The sequence below is a fragment of the Camelina sativa genome, chromosome 19 (genome assembly GCF_030686135.1).
Source record: "Camelina sativa cultivar CO46 ecotype springtype chromosome 19, ASM3068613v1".
Taxonomy (NCBI): Eukaryota; Viridiplantae; Streptophyta; class Magnoliopsida; order Brassicales; family Brassicaceae; genus Camelina; species Camelina sativa.
Genome location: NC_141898.1, coordinates 12,677,624 through 12,696,282, shown reverse-complemented (window position 1 = coordinate 12,696,282; position 18,659 = coordinate 12,677,624). Strand labels below are relative to the sequence as shown.

Below are 18,659 nucleotides of genomic sequence, written 5' to 3'. Positions count from 1 at the left end.
AGCTAACGCTGTGGAAGTAGGTTGGTTTTACATCAGTGTTTTGAGTTCTAGAACGGTGTTTAATGCGACCCCATCTTCCACCTTAGTCCGAGAATTATATCCTCATAGATTTCCTACGCCCAATATTTCTTTTTTGATTTTTAAAGTAACTTATTTACTTTCCGTTTTCGATTAGTTACTTGATTCACAAACTTCCTCTTTTCGCTTTAGCTAGATTCGATTTCCAAAGTTTCAAAGTGTGATATTTGGTCTCTGTGGATTCGACCCTGAAGTGTTACGACGACACCACTAGATCGTGGTTGAGTGGTTGAGTGCACATTATGTTTTAATTGACACTAGATCACCAATCATTAAGCTTATACCCACTTCTTAGGTCTATTTATTTCAACCTAGGCTCTGTTACCAATTGTTGGGTTTTTCTAAACCCAAGTCAAATCCCATTAGTATGATATTGTCCAGTTTGGGCCGAGATGGCAAAGCCCGCACGGATTTGTTATTGGGTTCCTTCCCAAAAAACCTCATACTAAGTAGGTTTGGACTTCACTTATATATTAAAAACTTCTTTTTCTAATCTTCCGATGTGGGACGTTGGTTTGTACCCAACAATAGATGGTCTAAGAGCAACTCCACCAAAACACCAAAACACTAAAGCTCCTATTGGTAAATACTAAAATTTAATGTTTTGGTGTCCCAACTTTTTTTCATCTTCAACCATAACACCAAATCTTACACTAAGTACAAAAGATTTGATTTAGATTATTATATATCATTAAATTTAAAATTCTCTTTATTTTTGGTAGTTTGATAAATATTATTATGATTTATTTTAGTTCAGTTAATATAAGATTACAATCGATAGTCAATACTATAATGATCTTAGCTGAAATAATTTATTTGGATATTAGATTGTTGTTTGAAATTATATCATATGTCCTATAAAATTATCTTATTGCATTTAATTTTTATGTTTGTTTGGTTTTGATTTTGTAATTTTATGTTTTCACTATGTTACATTGTTACTGAACTTTAATATGAATTTTTAATCTTAATCAATTTAGTATTTATTTAAATTTTTTGTCTAGATTATTATTTTATATTACATTAGTTGTAGTTAATAATTCATAATATTAAATGTAATAAGATAGTTTTAAAAATAATGATGGTATATTTGTTTTTTAGTGGATAAACATTATTTCTTAATAAAAATGCAAATAAAATTAAGGTGTGACACTGTTGAAAAAAACATGAAAAATAAAAAAATGTGTCTCTTTTCATCTTAATCTTTCACAAAACTACATGTAACCAAATTAACTAAAGGATATTTCGACACAAAAAGACTGAAAATTTCATATATAATGGAAGTAGTCCTGAGACCTAATATCCGGTATCCGGGATCCGATCCGGTATTCGGGTGTATCCGCACCAAAATTTGAAATCCGTTAAAACCGGATCCGGATCCAGATATCACAAAACATTTGACCCAGATATCCATATCCGTTTTATATTTATTTATTTTATTTATTTTTAGTTTTACACAGTTACACATGTCTGTAATCTGACCTTTAAAATTTAAGTAATTAAAAAAAGGTGAACAAAAAAATCACATGTAATGAGTCATGTGTATAATCGGGTATATATAGTCACGCTGGAGAGGTTACATTTTGTCAAGTGGGCGATGTGGGATCTTTGAAACTCCCTTCCCTAATTATTTTATCCCACATCAGCTCTAACTCACATCTTTCCTACTTTATTCCTTTATAAATATACACTCTCTCCTCCACAAAAATTCCATGGACCTCCGAGCTTCAACAGATGGGCTTTATTGGGCCTATTAGTTTTAGTTCAACAGATGGACTTCAAAAGATGGGCTTATAAATATACACACTCTCCTCAACAAAGGATATCCGGTTATCTGACCATCACGAAACCGGATTCGGATATTTGTTTCATATATCCTGTGGAGCCGGATCCGGATACCCTTAAAAAATCCGGATATTCGGCTCTGTCTCAGGGCTAAATGGAGAACCGCTAAGTTGCACAATAGTCGAATTTGTCTTTATTATCTTATCGTTGAATCAAATATTTTTTTTTTGTCTTTATATTTTTTTCTCACATTTTTTGTAATCATGGATGTACTCCGATGTAACCATTTACTCTTCCTAGTTTGGAAAGAAATTAATAAAATATTTAAAACAAAAATAATACTAATAATAATACGTTTAAAAATATGTACACTAATATGGATTAATTTTAACAGAGGAAATATATTAATATGGATTAGTTTTGTTAGAGTAAACGGAGCATATGGTATATAATAAATCCAACATAATTTTGTTCATTCAAATATTCAATTTCCCCACAAAATCTGTTAGTTTATAGCATACTTTGATTAGATCAAATACTTATGTTGATAGTTAATTTTGAAAATTCAATAGAACAAATTAACGTATAAACGTTTCCATATTTAGGTTTCAAAAGTTTAGAATCTCTAGTTCTTAGTTAGCCAAATGTTTTGTAACTACAAACAATTTTTTTTTTGAACCTGCCAAATTTTATCACAAATGAAAAAAAGTATTCGTCTTACACTTGTTCCGATTTATCACAAATGAAAAAAAGTATTCGTCTTACACTTGTTCCGAATGAGCAATAGGCAGGCACACTAACAAGTAAGAAGGGAAAATCCCACAAAAAAAATCCCAAAGTGACACCAGCTTCCAGTTTAAATCTTGAAGGTTTTGTACTTCCACTTTTATACCTCAAAATGATAATATTGCTAATATAATACCCTAAATTAGCTTATATGTTCGTGACATCACAAAATTTAACAGAATTTCTGAATCTCTTAACAGAACTGTTAACAAAAGTTAACTCTGTTTAATTATTGGATTTATTGGCCACGTGCATCTGTTTTTTTTTTTAATACTACATAAAACAAAATTTTAAATAAACTACAATTATTAAAAAATGATAAAATCCCCAAATCATTTTGGGGGAGTTCATAAGAAAGAAAAAAAGACTCGACGAGAGAGAGAGACGTAGAGTAGAAAAAAGGAGAATCGAAGAATATAGCATACCACTGATCGAAATGGGGTAAGAATTGCTTCAGCCTATCAGTTTTAGTTGATTATTACTTTTTATGATTTTCCCAATTGATTAGAAAGATTTATGGGTTTCTGATTTTTGACTTTTGCGATGTAATGTATCGATTGAATTCGTGTTTATGGGTTTGAGTGGGTGGTTTCGTATGAAAATTGCAAGTGTTTTCATTTTTTTTTCTTTTTACGAGACTAGAGATTGATGTTCTGCTTTTTTCATTTTGTTATTATACAGTGAAGAGATGATTAAACTAACAATCCACTATGGTGGAGAAATGAAGAAAGTAGAAGATGATTACAACTATCTTCATGAATTAGGTTGTAAAATTGTTTTCTGGAAATTGGCAGAGGTTGGATGGATGAAGTTTGAAGACTGTTGTAGAAATGAATGTGTTAAGGCCCCAATAAGTATCATTTGGTTCAAAGATGCAAAAGAGGAGATGAAGATGTTGTAGTATGTGTTTGATAGCTCAAATTTTGACATGCCCGAGCTACATTCTTCTGCAAAATCAACAGGTGAGATTGATGTATTTATTGAGCATGGTTGTCCAGATCATTTGATTGGTTCTGTTGATGGAACAAGTATAATGGCTGAGGGGATGGGAGAAAAAGGATATGAAGCTGATGAAGATGAGAGGATGGAAGAAGAAATGGATTATGAATCAGGTAATGATGATGACAAGCCGCCAAAGGAAGAAGATGACCCTGAGGAATCTGAAGATGAAACACATGTAGTTGAGAAAGAGGTTGATAACAATGAAAAAGAAGTAGATGGTGGAATTGATATGTTGAATGAGAATCAGAATGAAAGTAAGGGTCAAACAGAGATCGATGATGGAGATGACGTTGTGAAAGATGCAGGAAATGGGGCTAATGATGATAGGTTTCAGACAGTGTTTGAGGAAGGTACAAACACAACTACAGAGTTAGATGAAGCTATGCGTAAATTGGCTGAAGAAAATGCACAAAAACAAAAAGACGAAAAAGAAGAAGAAACAGATCCAGAGTTTGGCTTAGAGGATGTAAATTATCCAGATACTCCAATAGAGTCAGAAGAGGAGTGGGAGCAATGGAAGAATCCACAACGAGAAAAAGAAATCAAAGGTATCATGGAGATTTAAATACGGAACCCTACATTTGGTTGTTTCAAACATTCAACAGTGGATTGGAGTTTAAGGATCAATTATTACGTTATTCTTTGAATACTCAATATGATATAAAGATGGCCAAGTCAGAAGCAAGTAGGATAGCTGCCATTTGTCGCACAAAGAAGTGCAATTGGAGAGTGTATTGCTCAGTGGAGCCTAGATTGAATAAGTGGATGGTGAAGGTATGTCACTACAATCACAATCATGGAAAATCAAGTCGGGTATCAATGCTGAAACAAGGTATGATTGGAGGGTTGTTTAGAGAAGAGATAAGAAGGAATGTTAACTTACCAGCTGCAGCTATAAAAGACATTATCAAGGAACGCTATGACATTGTTGTTAACATATCAAAGTGCTACAAAGGAAGACGAATTGCTCTAGATTCAGTCCTTGAAGCTCAATCAATACAATTTGGCAAACTATGGGATTACGAGAAAGAGCTTAGAAGGTATAACAAGGACGTCACTACTGAGATATTAACAGGTGACATCAATGGTAGACAACAGTTTAACAGTTTCTACATTTGTTTTAAAGAGTTTAGGGAGAGTTGGCAGAAGTGTTGTAGACCTGTGATTGGCTTGGATGGTTGCTTTTTGAAGTGGGATTTAGAGGGTGATTTACTTGCAGCTGTTGGTAGAGATGCAGATAACAAGATATATCCAATAGCTTGGGCAGTTGTAACAGGGGAAAATAAAGATACGTGGGGTTGGTTTTTGCAGAAGCTTAAGTTGGATTTAAACTTGGGAATTGGCAAAAATCTTACCATCATTTCTGATAAACAGAAGGTAACATTTTGTTTTACTTTGGAAATTTATTTAAAAAAATTATTTTGATTGCGGTTGTTATTGCGGTTGCTGCTGAAAAAATTATTTTGTATTAATGTCTTAACAACTATTTTCAGGGTCTTGTTATTGCGGTTGCTGCTGAACTTGCTCAAGCAGAGCATCGTATGTGTGCAAGGCATATTTATGCTAATTGGAAGAAGTCTTTCAACAGGTCAGAGTATAAAAACTTGTTTTGGGGTGTTGCTTACAGTTACCATGAAGGAGAATACGAAAAAAATATGCAGATGGTACATGCATATGATCCTGCTGCATATGAGGCGTTGCTTGTGACAGAGCCAAGAAGGTGGTGTAGAGCATTTTTCAACCCGGAATCTCATTGTGCTGATGTCCACAACAATCTCTCAGAAGCTTTCAATAGGACTATTAAAATGGCCAGAACAAAGCCTGTTATAACAATGTTGGAGGATATAAGAAGACAAGCTATGACAAGGATATCTCGCAGGTGGTTAAAAGCATTCAAGTTAGACTCCCATCTCACACCTATCACACTTGCTATATTGGAGAAAGCAAGAAAGGATAAGAAGTATTGCAAGACATTACGCAGCAGCAAGTACTTGTATGAAGCTACAGAGTTCAACATTGGTTATTCAGTTGATTTGGCAACACATCAATGTGCATGTCGTCGATGGGATTTGACAGGCATTTTCTGTGAACCTGAATTTGAGTTTAATTCTTTTATGATATTAATATGAGTCTCATTAACTATGTTTGTTAGGCATACCATGCAAACATGCTTATGTGTTTTAGACGACAATCAAGATAATCCAGAGAAGTATGTGGCTGATTATTACCAATCCTCTTACTTGAAGAAGACATATGTGGATAATATAAAACCTGTCAATGGTGAGCAACTGTGGACGAAAACATGGAAGCCTCCAATTGGGATCCCTAATATTCGCAAGCCAAGAGGTAGACCAAAGAATCGTGACAGAAAAAAAGAGCCTTTTGAATCACTCCAAAATGCAGGAAAATCAACTAGACATGGGAGGATACCACATTGTAGCCAATGTGGTCAAGCTGGTCATATTAAAAGTGGTTGTAAAAATGAAACTGTTGTTGTGGAGGGACCAAAAAACAGATGTGGTAGACCTCGAAAACTTCCATTAGTTGAGGTACTTTCTCTCTCTTTTTTACTTGACCAATGCTTGATAATTGGCTTTAAATTTCTCTGTTTTATTTGTGTGAATTAGGTTCAGCCACTACGTCAACCAAAGACAAGGAAACCTAGAGACAATTCAGCTGTTGGCTCTCATCCATTACCAACCACTGAATCCACCACAATCGATCAAACTTCTTCTGCAATTAGCTCTCAACCGTTTCAACCGAATCAATTATCTTCTGCAGTTCATGTTTCTTCAAGTACACCACAGCCTTCAGTCTCCTCCAACAAACCAAAAAACAAGAAGCGTGGACGACCTTTAAAGACAAGAAAAGTGGAAAATGTTCCAAGAGGAGTTGGAAAATTTTATAGTCCATTCACAGGTCGGCCATTTCAATTGTTTGGAGACAAAGTGTATGATATGTCTAACAATGACCATCAACCTCCTCTTTGAATGTTTATGTCTTTCAGTTTCAGTTTTGGGATGAAAACTTTATGGTTTTTGTGTTGTCAATTTTAGGTTTTGGGACAAAATATGTTTTCTTAAACAAGTTATGGGAGATTTTTACTATGAATTATGTGTTTTTATATTTATTTATTGTTTTTTTCTCTAAAATTTTCCAGATTATCTACTCTAATTTATATAAAATAACATTTTATTAACACAAACAACGTTAACTACTGTTAACTGTTCTGTTAACAAATTAAAATTTCCGTAAACCTTCTGTTAACTTTTGTGATGTCACGAACGTGTAAGCCAATATGAGGTATTATATTAGCAATATTATTACTTTGAGGTATAAAAGTGGAAGTGCAAAACTTTTAAGGTTTAAACTGGGAGTTGGTGTCACTTTGAAGTTTTTTTGTGGGATTTTCTCCAAGTAAAAATAATTCACTTATAACTGTATACCAACGTGAATTTCATGTTGATAAAGACAATACACCCTCTGGCTACTTTGCACTTGAGTATTTTACTATTTTGTAGTATAGTAATTGTATGCAGAGCCGTTCCGGAGCAGAAGCCCAACAAGCAGCTGCTTTAGGCAGCAGATTATATAAATTATTTAGAGGGCATCAGTTCAAGAAATATTTGGTAGTGTAGTGGTTATGTGTCTTGCTTGTTTCTCTCACATTGAAGATTCCAGTCCTACTGGTAAATTGTATCTTGCTTGTTTCTCTCACATAGATACAATTTAATCTTCTTAATCTTCCCCACCATCTCTTTCTCTTTATCTTAGTTCAATATTTGTTAATTTTTCTTCTTATCTCAATTATGTCTTATTTTATCTAAAGTTTTAAAAATTAAAGATTATAAATTATATTGAAACTGATGATAAACTGTTATTTTCTGTTGATGTTTTGATTTGAATTTTTTGTTTCTATGTTTGGTTTCTCATTTTAAAATCTAGTTATTCTAATTTTTTTGGATACTATTTTTTCTCTTTTTTAATTCTTATTAAGAAACTCATTTTCAAAAATAATATTTTGTTTTCTTTTGTGTAAAATTTTTTTAGGCATTATTTTATTTTACTTTAGGCATTACATTACAATGGACAGGCTCTGATTGTATTCTACGAAAAAAATACGAAATATGAACTAAGAGGTCAGTGGTATCTTTTTTCTTTTAGCGTATAGTGTCGTTATAATTCACTTCAGAAAAAAAAACACGTCGGGTTACATACGTCACTTTGGGTTACGTCACTTTTTTTAAGTCCAAATCTTAAACCGACGTGAAAGAAATAAAATTAGGAGGAGTTTGCGTCGTTTCATCATTAGCCGACTTCAATTTTTTTTAATGATAACGTAGTACTAAATATTTTTTTTAAAAGTAAAATTAGGTTTCACAAAAAAGTTACAAATTTTGTTATTTTAAAATAAATATGAATATGTGTGTTTTAAGAATCATTGTGAGTAGGTCTAATACAATAATTTTGTATAGTTTCAGATGTAACAAACTTTTCTTATCTTAGAAAATGCTTCATTAAGTTTTCAATTGTAACATCCCGGTTTTTAATTGGGAATTAAGCTTTGTTACTAGGATCAGCCCACCAAAGGCCCAATTGAAGATAGAGGAGAAGAGGGTTTTGTTGTGTGCTCTCGTTAAGCCGCAAAATAGAATCGGGGATTATCAAACCTAAAACCAGCAGCCTCCGAAAGTGGGAAATACGAGAGACAGCGGAGCCATTGTCGTTGTTCTTGTTCCTTCTTGGTGTTGTGCTTGAAGAGGTGAAGGAATCCGAGAACGTTGGGAAGCGAGGTCGTTGTCGTTCACCGCCACCAGCAGCCACCGTGATTTACCATTGGAGTTGCAAGGATGAGTCACTAGAGATGTCAGCCATTGTCACCGGAGTAGTCGTAGTCATCGTCGAGACCGTTAAGGGTAAGGAAACCTAGATCTTCTTTGTAACTTGTGCCGGAAGTTACTGGTTTTGTCTGATTTGTCGCTTTGTGTTGTTCTATATTGTTGTGGCATGAGGACCTAACCACCGTGAGCTTGATCCGCCGTAGTCCGTAGACGAGTATTGCCGCCGTGTTAACAGTGCGTCGAGACTAATCACCGTGAGAGGTAAACGATGAAGCGTTACGTCTCGTGTTGTTGTTGTTGTGTTGTTTGTACATTGCTAACCAGTATTTAACCAACTAAACCAGGAGATTTACGTCCACAACCGAAACTTGATTATCGAACGTACGTGCATGAGTTGATTTGTGTTGTTGTGCATGGTTACGTGTGTTGGACGGTGATGTTAGTTAGTTTAATATTGTGGTGGTTGTAATCGGATAGTGTGGCTGGTTTAGGAGTTGATATTAATATGGGAGCATGCGGTCGTGGAATGAACTGTGGTATTATGAATTATTAGATTGTTGGTTTGATTTAATTATTAAACTACATCTAACTAATTTATTTGAGAAACACCAACACAATTAAATCAATTTGGTTATTAGAATAAATCATGGATTATTATTGGAATATAATATTTGATCGGTTAATCTAAACCGTTGCAGGCCAGATTATTTTTGAAGCCGATTTCTGTTGTTTTTAAACCGAAGATTATATTTGTATGGCCAAGGTGAGGGTGGTATTTGCGGATAACAGTAACCTCTTTCTTTATGTACTCTTCGATAGTTGTTGAGTATAGACTTAAGAATGGTTTGTTGATTGAAAGTGTTTGTGTGAATGGTAAAATAGGTTGCTAGTAACATGATACATGTGAATCACATTGGTAATACGATTTGATGTTATGAATTAATGTATATATTATAATACAAAAATTACTATGAGCGTATAACGGAAATGAGAAAAGAAAGGATACTTGAGGATGTTGGACTGTAATGGACCGATGGGTTCATTGCAGGTCATAACCCGCTGACGAGCAGGGGAAGAATCGAGCTATTGGTTGTGGTCTTCTAAGAAAGGGGGTTTGGGAGCCAGAAAAAGTGTTAATGGCCAAACCTATAAGGAAAGTAAAATTTCTTAAGTAATGTAAGAAACATACATGCTTGAAAGTGGTAGTAGCCACGGAAGTGCATAAAATAAGATGAAAGTTAATGAGGAAAAATAAGATGTTTGCTTGTTTGTTTGAATGATCATCATTCTGAATCTATGCTAAGTAATAGTTGTTGGTTATATTTGGAACGTTATTACTGTATGTCCAGTGGGCAGAGTTTGATCTCCTCACTGAGTAAACTTGTTTACTCACCCACTTTTTTCCCTTTTTCCCAGGTTAGTAAGTCTCAAGAGTTACATCTTGAAGTTTGTTCGTTGGTGAATTTTAAAGAAAGAAACGTTTTTGGCCAGACCGGATGGATTACATGTTGTTCCGTCTTTTGAGACGGTACGGGTGTTACATTTGGTATCAGAGCCGGTTAAGGCCACTCCGGTGCTGACCTGGAGGGTCAATATTTCATAAATGATTTGTTTTAAAAAAAAATGTTTTCAAACAAAGTTTCTGGAAACGAGTTTTGTTTTGTAATGATTTTTAATTCACAACCAACAAACTTGTTCTTGACTTTCATTTGTGAAAGATAGTAGAATTATAATTGTTGAGCTTGATTTTGTGGCGAGTGGAAATCAATCCTCAGAAGAAGTGTAAGAACCTGAACCGCAATTGCGCGTGAAGCCAAAAAGTGTGTGATGAATGTTTTTAGAGGAAGGGTGAGGAGTTAGTACCGTGCGAGAGTACTAGGGATAATTCCACTAGTGGGGAAGGTTGGTGATGAAGAAGACGAAGACTTGAACCATGTTTTATGTTTGTGTGTTTTGTTCGCTTTGATTGAAATTAAGTGTTGCATTATTTCTTTGAGTGAATTGTGTGTTTGGTTTATAATTTTAGGGAGTCTTGATTGTATCTTTTGGTTTTTGTAAATGAAATCTAAGGCCTCTTGTCTGTAAGCTTAAAGGAGTTAGTAAGAAGTTCCAAGTGAAGATCAGTTCGTCAGGATTGTCAGGAAAGTTTAGTAAAATTTTTAAGAGGGACGGAACACCCTAAGATATGTGTGGCGACATTAAAGTGATAAATAACATGGGAAGGAGCCCTATAAACCATATACGGATGATAACACCATATAAGTCGATATGGTGTTGGCAAGAATGTATACTTGTACGACATGCAGTAAGGTCAAACCAATTACTCGACTCACATGGAATGACGTGATGTTCAAGTGCACGAAGGTTTGAGATACTAATTTTAAAAGTCAAATGGACATTTGATAAAAAATCAAAGTTAATATTGTTGAGTGACGTTTTTGGAGTTGGTGCCATAAATTTAAAGATAAGGTGTTTTATAAAGATCACTAGTTGAGGTTATTCTAGTGCTTGGAGAGCACAAAAGGTAATTGCAGCGGAGGAAGTAGAAATAAGAAGTGTGGGAGGACACCATACGATAACTCACATTATGGACTTCTACAGAGAATGTGTATGTGTTAAAGATGATTTAAAAAATATTGCTTGTCATTTCAATGGAGATATGTTGTTTATAGTTCAAATTTGTCTTAACCCGAAAAGAAAAGGGTGTGGTGACAATGGAGATTGATAGTGGACTGCTTCGGACGACTAGTAGTAGGGACGCAACTAGGGTAGTTGTAGAGCTGAATGAGTCAAAAAGATGCTAGAAAAAGAAAATGGTTGATTCTTAAACTGGGGCTTTTGAGAGAGCCTTAGAAAATAGATGTTAGAAGAAGAGGAAGACGCTAAGTCTAGAAGGTATGAAGTTTGATAGGTGGTATAAGAATCCACTAAAGATAGTGAAATGGAGATCACTAGGAAAGAGGAGGAGACATTACTATTTGGTGTTAGATGAATGCATAGCGGACATTATGTAGGGAAGGTGCACTACATGAGAAGTACTACCTTGAAAAAAATGCATAGAAGTGTGAAACCCAAAAGGAACAAGAACCGTAAGAGAGTGTTAGGGAACCACTATGTTAATTTTCACATTGGGAAACCTTTAAAGGGATGCCAACCTTACAGAGTGAGCGCAGCGGAAGCTTGGTGGATCATTTAACTTCGTGTTGCACAAAACCGTAATGGTCACGGTTAATGTGTACACTTTGTAACATTGATAACAAGGTCGTATGTTGGTGAATTAGATATTTTTACAAGTCAAGGTCAAGAGGTAATGGACAAACCTTTGTTGGAAATTGGGTATTCTTTTCGAATTTCAGAACTATTTGAAAGATGTGTGTTATGATGTCTACGCGATGGAAAGTTAAAAAGGAACTATACACTTGACACCCTATGATGTGTTGGATTAAATCATAGTAATGGAAGAGTTGAGTTTTTACCTAATCAAAAGGTGAAAATGAGGAGCATGGAGAAATTATTTCTATTAACTGGAGACTAGGGTTATTACAGTATAACCAAGTGGAAACTTGCATTTTGTTGTTGATCGGAAAAGTTTGGAAATAATTCAAACCGAACTTACAGGAGAAGGACATTAAGTTAGATTGGATAATCTAAAACATTAAAGATCAAACAGAAGGACACTCCAAGTTGGGATAAATACTAAGTGGGGGAGAAACTGATTCACAAATTCGATGACGAATTTATTTTAAGTAGGAGAGAATTGTAATATCCCGGTTTTTAATTGGGAATTAAGCTTTGTTACTAGGATCAGCCCACCAAAGGCCCAATTGAATATAGAGGAGAAGAGGGTTTTGTTGTGTGCTCTCGTTAAGCCGCAAAATAGAATCGGGGATTATCAAACCTAAAACCAGCAGCCTCCGAAAGTGGGAAATACGAGAGACAGCGGAGCCATTGTCGTTGTTCTTGTTCCTTCTTGGTGTTGTGCTTGAAGAGGTGAAGGAATCCGAGAACGTTGGGAAGCGAGGTCGTTGTCGTTCACCGCCACCAGCAGCCACCGTGATTTACCATTGGAGTTGCAACGATGAGTCACTAGAGATGTCAGCCATTGTTACCGGAGTAGTCGTAGTCATCGTCGAGACCGTTAAGGGTAAGGAAACCTAGATCTTCTTTGTAACTTGTGCAGGAAGTTACTGGTTTTGTCTGATTTGTCGCTTTGTGTTGTTCTATATTGTTGTGGCATGAGGACCTAACCACCGTGAGCTTGATCCGCCGTAGTCCGTAGACGAGTATTGCCGCCGTGTTAACAGTGCGTCGAGACTAATCACCGTGAGAGGTAAACGATGAAGCGTTACGTCTCGTGTTGTTGTTGTTGTGTTGTTTGTACATTGCTAACCAGTATTTAACCAACTAAACCAGGAGATTTACGTCCACAACCGAAACTTGATTATCGAACGTACGTGCATGAGTTGATTTGTGTTGTTGTGCATGGTTACGTGTGTTGGACGGTGATGTTGGTTAGTTTAATATTGTGGTTGTAATTGGATAGTGTGGCTGGTTTAGGAATTGATATTAATATGGGGCATGCGGTCGTGGAATGAACTGTGGTATTATGAATTATTAGATTGTTGGTTTGATTTAATTATTAAACTACATCTAACTAATTTATTTGAGAAACATCAGCACAATTAAATCAATTTGGTTATTAGAATAAATTATGGATTATTATTGGAATATAATCTTTGATCGGTTAATCTAAACCGTTGTAGGCCAGATTGTTTTTGAAGCGGATTTCTGCTGTTTTTAAACCGAAGATTATATTTGTGTGGTCAAGGTGAGGGTGGTATTTGCGGATAACAGTAACCTCTTTCCTTATGTACTCTTCGATAGTTGTTGAGTATAGACTTAAGAATGGTTTGTTGATTGAAAGTGTTTGTGTGCATGGTAAAATAGGTTGCTAGTAACATGATACATGTGAATCACATTGGTAATACGATTTGATGTTATGAATTAATGTATATATTATAATACAAAAATTACTATGAACGTATAACGGAAATGAGAAAAGAAAGGATACTTGAGGATGTTGGACTGTAATGGACCGACGGGTTCATTTCAGGTCATAAACTGCTGACGAGCAGGGGAAGAATCGAGCTATTGGTTGTGGTCTTCTAAAAAAGGGGGTTTGGGAGCCAGAAAAAGTGTTAATGGTTACATCTATGCTAAGTAATAGTTGTTGGTTATATTTGGAACGTTATTACTGTATGTCCAGTAGGCAGAGTTTATCTCCTCACTTGTTTACTCACCCATTTTTTTCCCTTTTTCCCAGGTTAGTAAGTCTTAAGAGTTACATCTTGAAGTTTGTTCGTTGGTGAATTTTAAAGAAAGAAACGTTTATGGCCAGACCCGATGGATTACATGTTGTTCCGTCTTTTCAGATGGTACGGGTGTTACACCAATGATACAAGATTGTTCCTTAAATACAATCTAAGATAACCAAGGTCTAATCATAAACCAATAGAAAGATTAAACCAAGGAATTAAACCGACATATATAATCTGATATATGGTAATATATTTGTGACTGTAATATTAGTACTGTAATCTTGCAATTTGTTTATTGGTGTAAATTGATATAGTGCAAGGTAAGTAGCTCATGTACAGAAGAACATTTCTTTGTTCGGTTTTAGTCGATTAACCCAATTAATATAACCTACTTAACTAAACGGCTAAACCATTGATTAAAGCCTTAAACCAAGTTCTTTAATCATCCGGGTTGCTTTCCATTTTGAATACCCGGTTAGGTAGTCACAATCAACAAAATTTATGAAAACATTCCCACCCAAAAAAATCAACAGAGTCTATAAAAGCTTGACTTCCCGCCAAATATATACAGTCCTAGTGTTTTACATGGTAAAGGCCCTGTTCGTTTCCCACGACGCTGGGACCCAAGTTAGCGACAAGAAAATACAAACAATGGAGAGTAATTCCTTTGCCGTATTTACTATTCAAGTGTCGCCAGAACTGTCGCTACTCTTTTTTAAAGCCATTAAAACCGTCGCTGTTTATTCGACACCTGATCCCTCTTTTTTAAAGTAATCGGATTCGCTCGTTTTCAATTTTCAGCGACACCAAACTAATAAATCAGAGTAAAATTTGGGTCGCCGGTGGAGTGGCAGCGTTGTGGAAAACGAACAGGGCCAAAATGTGAATTATTAGAGTGCATCTAACAAAACTCATATATAGCTCGTAATTCAAATAAAGACAAAAGTACATAAAGCTCTCTAGTAGTATATTTGGTAACACTCTTAAACTTGTAAATCATGTTGTACGTGATGTCCGGGGGGTCTGGTCAAGTCTATTCTGGGTTTGCTCGATCGTCTGATCGAACAGATGGTCGATCGTTCTGTCATGTGGCTCCAGTCTTCGCTCTGGCTGTATATACTTTCACTAAAACAGGTATAACTCTTTACACGCACATCCGATTGGCCTGAAATCACCTCCATTGCAAAGATAACTCAATTTTCAAAAATGTTGATGAAAAACTCTGAAGCTAATTCCCAAGGCAAGGTCTTCATACGAGTCGATATTTTAGGGACTACAAACTGGTTCCGAATCATAAATCATATTCTTTGCATCCAAATGTGTGTCTTCCATTATATTAATCTGAAATGGTTCAAAAGACACACAAAACACACCAAAACATAGACAAAGACACTATAGGACCTCTAAAATGCAAGAAGACTCACTTTGACACTAAATGCAACAAAACACGATGAAAATACTAATGTAACACAATATAATGGAACATAACAATCATGAAAAAACAGTAAATATAGAGTATATCAGAATGGTCTGGACAGTAAAAGATTGTTGGTAGAGATTACATAATCAATGATGAAAGCAGAACTTTTTCTGAGTGTCCAGAAACTTCTGCTCCGGGAAACAAGAAATAGGAGTACTTCAGATTGGAAACTATTTCATCTATTGTTGTTTTTTCTGAGTTAAGGGAGAGCTGCGGAATGGATCATCATCACCGAATGCAGCTACGTTCCCTGGACGTGAGAAAACAATCTGCGACGTTGCAGAAATGCATTTAGTTAATTAAATCAAGATGCATGGTTATATATGTTTTTGGCTCATGTTTGAGTTTGTGTGTGTTACCTGGTAGTCTCCAAGGGTACGAGTCTTGAAACCAGCGGCACAGTAGTCGAAATAATATTCCCACGTCCTTATGAATTTATCGTCAAATCCAAGATCCATGATTTGGCTACACAGATAATAGTATTTTTCTAGACATATGAGCGGAAACATACTTATTCAAGAGCAGAAAACAGAGAAAATGGTTTTAATATATTTATCTTACTTGTGTCTATCCAAGAAGTTCTTCCTCCACAACCTCAACGTTTGGTAGTAATGAATTCCAATGTTCTCAACGTGTTCAATGCTGTATTTTCTTAAGTATTAAATTGATTTGACAAAGAGAGATGGCGAAAAAAAACAATACATATACGCATTTATACCATAGCCTAGAAGAAGAGGCCATGGCTGAAGTAACTCTGGCTAACGAAGGAAGGCATCCACCAGGGAATATGTACTCTTTTATAAAATCAGAATTTAGTCTGTACTCATTGTAGCGTTCTTCAGGTATCGATATGAACTGTATTATTGTTAAACATTAACGGTTGTGCAAACATGAGATAAAAGAATCATGCATGCAAGTGTTACCTGCAGGACAAGAATGCCGTCTTCTGTAAGCGCAGCTTCACAATGACTAAAAAATGTCTCCATGAATTCGTGGCCAGCATGTTCTAGCATCTCACTGAAAACATCGAAAATGTTATGTCGTCATAGACTCATAACACAAAAGTTCATATTTTGATATACAAGAGAGATATTACCAAGATATAATTCTGTCATATTTTTGAGCATCAGATAGTTGGCGATAATCGCAGAGCTTAAATGTTATCCGGTCCTGAAGTTAAATAGTTAGTAATATAGCATTGGAGATCAGAAACTGAAATGGATTGTATACAAACCTCAAGTCCAGCTTCTTTAGCTTTTGCTTCTGCATATTTAAGCTGTTCAACAGAAAGAGTAATGCCAGTGTATTTGCATCCAGTTCTTCTCACCGCTTCAATGGCCAAAGTTCCCCATCCACATCCAATATCTAAAACCTCATGATTCTTCTTTATCCTAGCCTGAAATTTCCCACGTTTCAATTCTCTAAAGAACAGAGAAAATGCCAAGTTCTTGTTTCAGATCAAGAAAATGCCCTTGCATAGATGTTACCTTATCAATGAGAAGATATATTTTTCTCATTTGTGCAATCCTCAGATCTTCATCACCTGACTATAAATATAAACGTGTTAAATGGCGAAAGTTTAAAGTCGGACTAACAAAAAGCAAGAGAGTGAAGACGTTTCATTGTTACCTTGAATACCGCAGAGGAATAAGACATGGTATCATCCAAGAATAAAGCAAAAAGCTCATTACTCTGCAAGTTTTACTCATAATGAGGCAAATCATTACACTTAAAACAACAAAGAAATGTTCATCTTGAGAAAAAAAAACATGTGGGCATATGACAAGTTACAAGGTCATAGTGACGTGAAATGTTCCTTCGAGCTTGAGTTAAAGTGTTCTGCCTATAGAAATGCTTTGCAGCTGCTAAACCAGTAGTCAGAAACATCGGGTTCCACCAACCCCTGAAAAATCCAAAACAAGTGCAATAGGACAACTGAAAAAAAAAGCTTAGCTGAACGTTTCAAACTTTTACCTATTTTTAGCAAGACTAAAGTTCAAATCTCTGTTGGCAATGAGAATCTGCAAGTTTTTCAATCTGTTGATCAGAATTTTTGAAAAATCAATCTCCATGCTTCAATAATGTTATGTACCATACCATGATAAGATTCAAAAGTCCTGTTTCCTTATTGCAAAACGAAAAATCTCCGTTAATATAAGCATCAGCAAGTCCTAAATCAGACCGTGTCATAACCTGTGGGAAAAAATAATCAAGAATCCAGTTCTTGAGCTTCAGAAGAAAACAGTTTCCACTGATCCAAAGAGCTCTTCTAAGTTGAACCATCAATGTGCTAGGCTAACCTTCCAGTAAAACTGAGGACTGTGAATCTCTAGTTCAGATTTCAAGTGACAACTCAAATCCTCTCCTTGGAATGTGACCATCGTTTCTCCTTCAATTATTCTGTTAGGATATAACTAAATGTAACGTTTCTAATGACAGAATTAGGAAGTTATACATTGTAGACAGAGGAGGGGGACTCACGTTACACAACCGGTTGATATGAATTTTGTCAAGAATCTAGTAAAGAAAAACCGAACCACTTTTTCAGTTAGAGACAGGACCATGCGGTTTTGGTTTCTCGAAGAAGTCACCATATCCTTCCCTAACAGACCTTGTGCAGCCACCATACCTGCCTGAAGAAGTAGAAGGTATAATAACAAAATTGTAGAGGGAGAGAGAAGTACAAAATTGTAGAGGTACGATAGAAAAATAGTAGTAGTCCGAGAGATATCTTGTTTGTATGATCATCACATCTGTATATTAATAGAGAAGCACTCTCACAAAAAAACTTAAGGTGTCGCGTTCAGATAGCTTATTTGCCTTTCTTAATAAATTTTTTTATATAAGGCAATGTACTTTTCTGTTAGTATTTAAAAGTAAAAGATTTAATTAACAATTAAATCCAGAAATGTATTTAATTATCAATTTCATAACATATTTAATTATTAGAAGTAAATTACATTTCACAAGCAATAAAAAAAATATTAATTTATTTATCATTTTTATACAATTTTCTCATTGCAATTTTAAACTTAGCATTAGTTTAAATTAAATTGATTAGTCTAAAAAATATTTCTTTATGTATTTAATAGTATAGTGATGTAGATAACAATGTGAAAAAATAAAATATGTGAATTTGATTTTTAGAAACACAAAAAGACATCAAAACTTTATATACCATCTTAAAATTCTTTTCCAAGTTCAAATATTTCACGAAAGAAACATATTTTAAGAAAAGAAACACAAATTTGAATAAACTAATAAAAACTTTACTTACATATTTTTTTTACATAAACAAATCTTAAATTCTCAAATAATAATTTTACTAATAATAATTTATTTAAATCAATTTATCCCGCACATTGTGCG

General features: G+C 35.0%; 1 protein-coding gene and 1 pseudogene across 2 annotated transcripts; one reads left to right on the top strand and one right to left on the bottom strand.

The window, feature by feature from the left end:
• The first annotated feature begins 3,337 nt into the window (after positions 1–3,337).
• LOC147920484 (uncharacterized) lies at positions 3,338–12,650 on the top strand (annotated as a pseudogene).
• A 2,053-nt stretch (positions 12,651–14,703) lies between these two features.
• On the bottom strand, positions 14,704–18,018 carry LOC104766261 (uncharacterized). 2 transcript variants are annotated; one of them, XR_015590395.1, is made up of 15 exons: positions 17,772–18,018; positions 17,591–17,690; positions 17,388–17,483; positions 17,265–17,311; positions 17,082–17,193; positions 16,920–16,982; positions 16,778–16,837; positions 16,525–16,686; positions 16,387–16,460; positions 16,214–16,307; positions 16,009–16,145; positions 15,852–15,932; positions 15,650–15,755; positions 15,373–15,559; positions 14,704–14,975 (listed from the first exon to the last, which is right to left on the bottom strand). XR_015590395.1 is itself a non-coding variant. In XM_087500372.1 (14 exons), the coding sequence occupies exons 1-14, from the start codon at positions 17,915–17,917 to the stop codon at positions 15,470–15,472; spliced, it is 1,368 nt and encodes a 455-aa protein (XP_087356498.1). In that variant the 5' UTR covers positions 17,918–18,018; the 3' UTR covers positions 15,117–15,469. The 2 variants fall into 2 exon arrangements, 1 of the variants encoding a protein (XP_087356498.1); XM_087500372.1 differs by lacking the exon at positions 14,704–14,975 and having other exon boundaries at positions 15,117–15,559.
• Positions 18,019–18,659: the final 641 nt, after the last annotated feature.

What these genes read in the sequence shown, in the direction of transcription:
- LOC104766261 (XM_087500372.1), bottom strand. Translation starts at nt 17,917, where the DNA reads ATGGTGGCTGCACAAGGTCTGTTAGGGAAGGATATGGTGACTTCTTCG. An exon ending in GACTTTTGAATCTTATCATG is followed by an intron (nt 17,312 to 17,387) that starts GTATGGTACATA and finishes AAAAACTTGCAG; the next exon opens with ATTCTCATTGCCAACAGAGA. An exon ending in TATATCTTCTCATTGATAAG is followed by an intron (nt 16,687 to 16,777) that starts GTAACATCTATG and finishes GGGAAATTTCAG; the next exon opens with GCTAGGATAAAGAAGAATCA.